The 6,694-nt window shown below is 31.2% G+C and overlaps 1 protein-coding gene across 1 annotated transcript; it reads left to right on the top strand.

The window, feature by feature from the left end:
• Window positions 1-1,262: 1,262 nt before the first annotated feature.
• Window positions 1,263-3,550, top strand: LOC129928557 (uncharacterized). Its single transcript, XM_056043197.1, has 3 exons — window positions 1,263-1,871; window positions 2,972-3,096; window positions 3,370-3,550. The coding sequence occupies exons 1-3, from the start codon at window positions 1,263-1,265 to the stop codon at window positions 3,548-3,550; spliced, it is 915 nt and encodes a 304-aa protein (XP_055899172.1).
• The last annotated feature ends 3,144 nt before the right edge of the window (window positions 3,551-6,694 follow it).

The raw sequence follows: 6,694 nt of genomic DNA, 5'->3' as shown, positions 1-6,694 counted from the left end.
TTATCAATTTTGTTTGTTTTACAAGTCCATGCCTCCTTGACTTTGACTAACTCCTAGACTTCGAATGACAATGGCAGCTGGCAGGGTTTTTACTTAGAATAAAGCTCTAAAAGGCAAGTGGGTGACTGCGGTAGAAACAGTTATATTAAACTTTAAAGTATATCTGGTTTAAAATAATTGTAGTGTATTATTTCAAAATTATATCACAATTAGACTCCTGTTTATTTAAATAAATCAAATACTTCTGTATCGTTATACATTTACACATCATTTCTATAGAAATAATGTGTTGTTGTTTTTTCTTAAAAATATCAATTATATGACTTACAATTTTTAAAATTTTATAACTTTGGGATTTCCCTAGAAAATCTGAATATATTATTTGTAAATATTTCATAAATTTATCAGTGTCCATAATTACATAATATAAAAAGTTGTGAGTGAACAAAAACTAACAAATAAAACAAGTTGTGAGTGAACAAAAACTAACAAAATACGCATTTTGGGACAAATGCTATCTCAATAGCGAATAGCAAATTTTATAAATTATATATCTATTAAAATGTTGGAATAAAGCGTGAAATCTCCATTGTAACTATCTATTTCCATTTATCTATTCTTTGAAATAGTTATTTAAAATAGAGAGGGAAGGGCAGTGATACACTATTGACACACTCTCAGAAGGCTAACACAAACATTTACTTCATTCAGCTTTGTTCTCCACAATCCCCTGCTCTTTCTTCGGCTGACCGTGACTTTGTCCACGGCGGCGGTTGCCCAACGCGTACAGAGAAAACAAAAGATTGTTGACATTCTTATCAGAGACACTCAGCACTTCAATCGCCATTATGGTCATCCTTGCGTAGTAACTAATTCGTACAGCTGCCCAAACCTTGGTCGTCTGCTGACGTATGTACCCCCGAACAATGGCATCTGCGAGTGTCATACACAGGTCAAAAACTTCAAAGACAATTAGGAAGGAGTGGCTCACCTGTAGCTTTCAGAAATTCGACCTATCACAAAACATTTTACTAAAACACCCACAGGTATGTAGGAGGGGCTTACAGCCATCGGCTGACTATATCAACTTTCACAGTTCAAGTAACAGTACATTCTCTTAATCAAAATAGTGATTTCTCTTTGCGAACTTTAAGTGTTGTGGTTCTACATTGTTTGTGTTCTATTTCTTGGATTTATTTTCGTACTGTTGGGATCTACATCAGCATTTATTGTCTGATAGCTCAATTCTGATCTATTCTACAATGTATCACTCAAAGAAAAAGAAAGACGGACTTGTAAGCTACCAAGAAGATGCATGCCATGTATATGGCTTCGAGGTGGACAAACTACTACAAGACCATCACCCGATCAAAGTTTTTCAAGTCAGATCCAAACAAGACCACAACGTGAAGAAAGTCATTAAAGCTTATTTCAAAGACAATACTGATGTTGACCAAATAACAACAAGGCAATTCATGGCAGAAATATCAGTACTCACCAAGATCCACCATCCTTATGTTATGGGAATGGATACCATGGGTATCTTTCCTGGTTACTTCGCATACGTGATGCCATTGTACGAAACAGGAACTCTGACCGAGGCACTGCCGACCATGAATCAGGAGAAGAGTGATGAATACCTTGTGCAGCTGTGTGCAGGACTTAAATTTCTCCATAGACATAAAATCGCTCATAGAGACGTGAAAACGGACAACGTTTTGATCACAGCAAAGGAAAAGAGGGTGGTCATTGCTGATTTCGGTTTGTCGGAAATCTTGCCCACTATTGATACGCCAGTGAGCACAATAAAAGGAACCCATATGTACATTTCCCCAGAACAGTTTATCCAGAAAGAATTTAACGCTTTTAAAGTAAGTGAAATTTTATATTTTCTTAAAGTTCCTTAAGACTTAAGTGCTTAAATCAAATAAACATTCCGTTTCAGATGGAACTATTTAAAACACAAGTTATTTACTTTAAATCTACGAGCTGTAATAAGTAAAATTAGTTTTCATCAGAGCTTTAAAAGTTCAGCGGATATTGCTCGGTGCTATCTATCTATCTATCTATCTATCTATCTATCTATCTATCTATCTATCTATCTATCTATCTATCTATCTATCTATCTATCTATCTATCTATCTATCTATCTATCTATCTATCTATCTATCTATCTATCTATCTATCTATCTATCTGTCTGTCTGTCTGTCTATCTATCTATCTATCTATCTATCTATCTATCTATCTATCTATCTGTCTATCTATCTATCTATCTATCTATCTATTTATCTATCTATCCATTTATCTATCTATCTATCAAATTCTATTAATTTTTTTTATGATTTTATTTATAAATAATATTTAATATATCTATCTATCTATCTATCTATCTATCTATCTATCTATCTATCTATCTATCTATCTATCTATCTATCTATCTATCTATCTATCTATCTATCTATCTATCTATCTATCTATCTATCTATCTATCTATCTATCTATCTATCTATCTATCTATCTATCTATCTATCTATCTATCTATCTATCTGTCTGTCTGTCTTTCTATCTATCTATCTATTTATCTATCTATCCATTTATCTATTTATCTATCAAATTCTATTAATTTTTTTATGATTTCATTTATAAATAATATTTAATATAGTCTATAATTTTTTATTTAATTTGATCAAGTATGTCCCGTTTTGGACAGTATTTTTTTTTGAACTAAGCTAGTTTTACATTGTTAATATTAAGCACCACATTTCGGCTGTACATAAAATGTAATTATTATAAAACACTATGCATATAATAACAAGTTGTACTAGTTTTATCTTGATTTAAAATTTCTTGATCTGTATAAAATCTTGATCTAGATCTGGTTCACCTTATAAATATGTTGCTTTGATATATCATATACCATCAAAACGACAAGGCAATGATCTCATACTCTCTGTATTGTTTTCTTTACAGTGTGATATGTACGCACTAGGAGTAGTCTACTGGTGTATGGTTTTCAAAGTCGATGTCTTTGATTTGAAGAGCAGCGAGCAAATGAAGGAATCAGTCAATACTTTATGTGATACTAGTATAGACAGGTAAGTCAAGCATTCATATTCAATATTTGGTTATGACTTTTATTAATAAGTAAACATAAAAATCTTATTTAGAGTTGTTCATGTGTCAGTTGAAATTTAAATGTTAAAAACTGTCAATCTTGTTTTGCTTTGAATAATATGTTGTACAGCTTTTTACAATACTTTTATTCAAGTCGAACATTCTGAATGAGTGTGCACAATCTGGATGGACACGGTTCTCAAAAACGGCTGTAACGATTTTCCTTGAAATTTGACAATTATTTTTTTTTTCAGGCTGGTTTTGACTAATCTTTTGGACACGAGCCCTGTCGACAGGTTAACCTGTTACAATCTTCTCTGCGTACTGGAGCAGCCTGAATATCGTTTTACAGACAGAATAGCCAGTCTTAGAGGTAATGGAAAAATGTTCTATCAGTCTGTCATCAATGTTTTAGTCTGTCCAGTGTCTGTGTAGGCTGTTTATATATTTTAAAGTTTTTAAATCTTTTATCAACCTAACAAATTATTTTTCAAACCTTTAAATTCTTTTTGGACACCTGTTTATAATATCAACAAATTGCTACTTTTTATTTTATTTCCATTCTAAGTTTAAACGCAAAGTATTTTTCTTTGTCTTCTGCAGAACAACGCTTTATATAAATGTCAAGGTAGATTCCTTTTGACCAAACGAAAGACTGTTCTCTTTGCTTCAAGCAATATGTGACGTCATAGCCAGGACTTGAAACTTAATTGTAAATTTGTATATAATATAATCTCTGTACCACAGATCATCAATTATTCTAATAAAGTTTTTGTCTTTTAAATCTTTAAAAAAAAATCTTTGTTTTGTTTTATTTTGTTATTGTTGTTATTGTTTTTTTTTAAATAATTTTTTTTTTTAGTTTGAATGTTCAATAGAAAAAAATTGTGCAAACATCTATTAAAATCAAAATAAATTTTAGAAAAAACATTTAACAATAATATATGATAATACTTCTAAGTATAACACAAATGTACAACACTCTGTATTAAGTCATAGGATTTATTGAGAATGCATTGCTAGACACGCAAGCAACAAAAATAATTCTTTGCTCCTAAATAAAAGCTTATTGTCTAAACATCTAAAGAACACATTTAAATCACAAATCATTGTCTTTCTTTAGAGTGAATCAATAACACGATAAACCTCCCCAAAGTATAAAAAGTGAGCCTGATTTTATCCATATAGTAAAGACACATACTTTCACATATATATAATAACATTCTCTATTGAAGTTATTATTAATACTGCATTAAGTTAAAGGTTAAATCAGTAAAGATCAAATGAAAAAACAAAATAACAGGCTTTAGTAACGTGTAATGATTTTTAAAATAATGAAATTCTGATAGACGGTTGTTCATTGTTGAGTTGTATCAGTAGTAAAATGTACGCGTGGTGCAAGGAAATAGAAAATGTTTATTTTAAGCTTAACATAGCTTTGTTTGATCGCTAGTAGAACTTTGATTAATTAATCCCTTTAAAAATTCATTAGATAAAAATTTATGTCAATTATTACCTAAAGAAAAAATAGAACAAATTAAAAAGTGATTTGACTGTCAAAACCCCCCCCCCCCCCCCCAGCTCACATATTTTAAAAAGGTAAAACTTGTACTCTAGTTTAAACTACATTTTATATATTTATACTCTCCATTCTAGTATTGTTATTGGGTATCAGACATTAGTTGGTGAAATGAAAAGATACTTGGATGTTGTACTGGTTACATGACATCGTAGTTAGCTACATGTCATGGAAAAAGAAAAGCTGTCAATCATCTACCCAGAATAATATCAATAATAATAATTCTCAATTGTAAAAGAAATATTATTATATTATCAATTTTATAGTTTTAAAGGAATAGTTGGGTACGTTATTTAATCAGTCGTCTAACTAATTTTTTTTAACATTAAAGGAGAAAAAAAAGATTCAAATCTTGTAAAAAAATTGGAAGTACCAAAACATTTAATGAATAAAGTATTAATTTCAAATCATATGTATTTTTAAAAAAGTTATAACTCTAGAAACTGGGCAGTTTTCTCCAGTCATAACTCTCAACCCTCACCCTCGTACAAAAACAGACACATACACACACTTTTTTTTTTAGGTTCTTTTTGACGCTCCGTGACTTAAACAGACAGTGAACTATACCGACAAAAACATCTACGTGTTAGAGACCTGGCGTTGACATTCATGGTGTCCTGTACCATTGAACAATAACTTCATTAAATGTATTACGTGGCCAATCCTTAGGTCAACATTCCTACACAGCCTAAACAAAAATAAGATAAGCTATGTCGACTGTGTGCTTTGAATGTCTACCAGTACACTTGGAACTGTAACTTGGATTCTTTTGCTGGACATTAGCCAAATAAATGATAGTATTGTCCCGAGCATCAAGAGATTTATGTTACAAACTATATAAGTCGACGTTGAAAGATAAAGTAAAAAAATAGAGTTATCTAAGAAGAAGAACTTTGTACTTACACCTTTATTTCACAAGAATGTTTAAGTTATTTATCTATTGTTTGAAGTGGACAGTATATGTTTACTTAAGGTCAGCTGACACGTTTTTATTTATGCTGGACAAAAATGACCGCAATACGAGTGGCCGAGCCGATAGCGCTTTAACGCGCTGCAACTAATGAAGCAATTGTTCGGCTCCTCTGGACACCGCGATAGTCTACGCCGGGTCTCTATTATGTTGATTTCTTTGTTGTTCAAGCGAATGATTTGTTTGTTTACGGAGTATTGAAGTAAACTAAAAGTAAACAATGTGTGAGTTTGTGTGTCTGCGGGAAAGAGTAAAATTTGACTGGGATGTGGAGGGGTGGTATAAATAACGTATGAATGAAAATTTTGTTATATTAAATATTGGAATTCCATATATTAGTTTTAAAACTTGTCTTTTTTTGGAGGGTGGTAGACATTGATCTCCTAAACTGCTAAGATTTTCCTAGAAATTTGACAATTTATGTATATTTTTATAGAAAAAAAATACAAACTTATCGACCTTACAGAGAAAACATATGTTTTACTTCTACAATGTATCAAAATTAAAATTATCTTAAAAGTAGAAATGATCTTACAAAAGTGTATTAACAAATACACGTATTACTGTAGCAGACGATATTCATGTTATTAATGAGGGCGGCATTTTAAAGCGAGGGATGAACTCTCTAGCCATAGTCAAGTTCATAGGAAATGTGCTCATCTTCGTCTACAAAGGAAGATATATATATGTATCTATTATATCATTACTTTTATTGCAAGGGCGTAACCTGATTTTTATAAAATTATTCACAGAATTACTTTACGAGCCTTTCTTGTAGCAATCATACAGTACATCATAATAATTCTGTTTCCTACATAGATCACTCTCAATAACAAGAATTATCAAATGTTTCAATCTATCTACGAGAATTGTTAACCTCAAGAAATTCTTCATTAGTTTTAGCCGCAAGAAACTTCTTTCACCAGATTAGACAATTACGGGTAATGCATAATGCCGTTTTTACTTATCGCTTGTAGGATTGGCGTTTTTTATATTGAATGACACTCCAAAATGACAATTTTGTCAATAT

This window comes from Biomphalaria glabrata, chromosome 10, assembly GCF_947242115.1.
Source record: "Biomphalaria glabrata chromosome 10, xgBioGlab47.1, whole genome shotgun sequence".
NCBI classification, from domain to species: domain Eukaryota; kingdom Metazoa; phylum Mollusca; class Gastropoda; family Planorbidae; genus Biomphalaria; species Biomphalaria glabrata.
This window is presented reverse-complemented; position numbering and strand designations above follow the sequence as displayed.

Excerpts from the sequence above, each read along its gene's own strand:
- LOC129928557 (XM_056043197.1), top strand. The coding sequence starts at position 1,263 with ATGTATCACTCAAAGAAAAAGAAAGACGGACTTGTAAGCTACCAAGAA. Across the intron at positions 1,872-2,971 it reads AAGAATTTAACGCTTTTAAA|TGTGATATGTACGCACTAGG; the intron begins GTAAGTGAAATT and ends TTTTCTTTACAG. Across the intron at positions 3,097-3,369 it reads TGTGATACTAGTATAGACAG|GCTGGTTTTGACTAATCTTT; the intron begins GTAAGTCAAGCA and ends TTTTTTTTTCAG.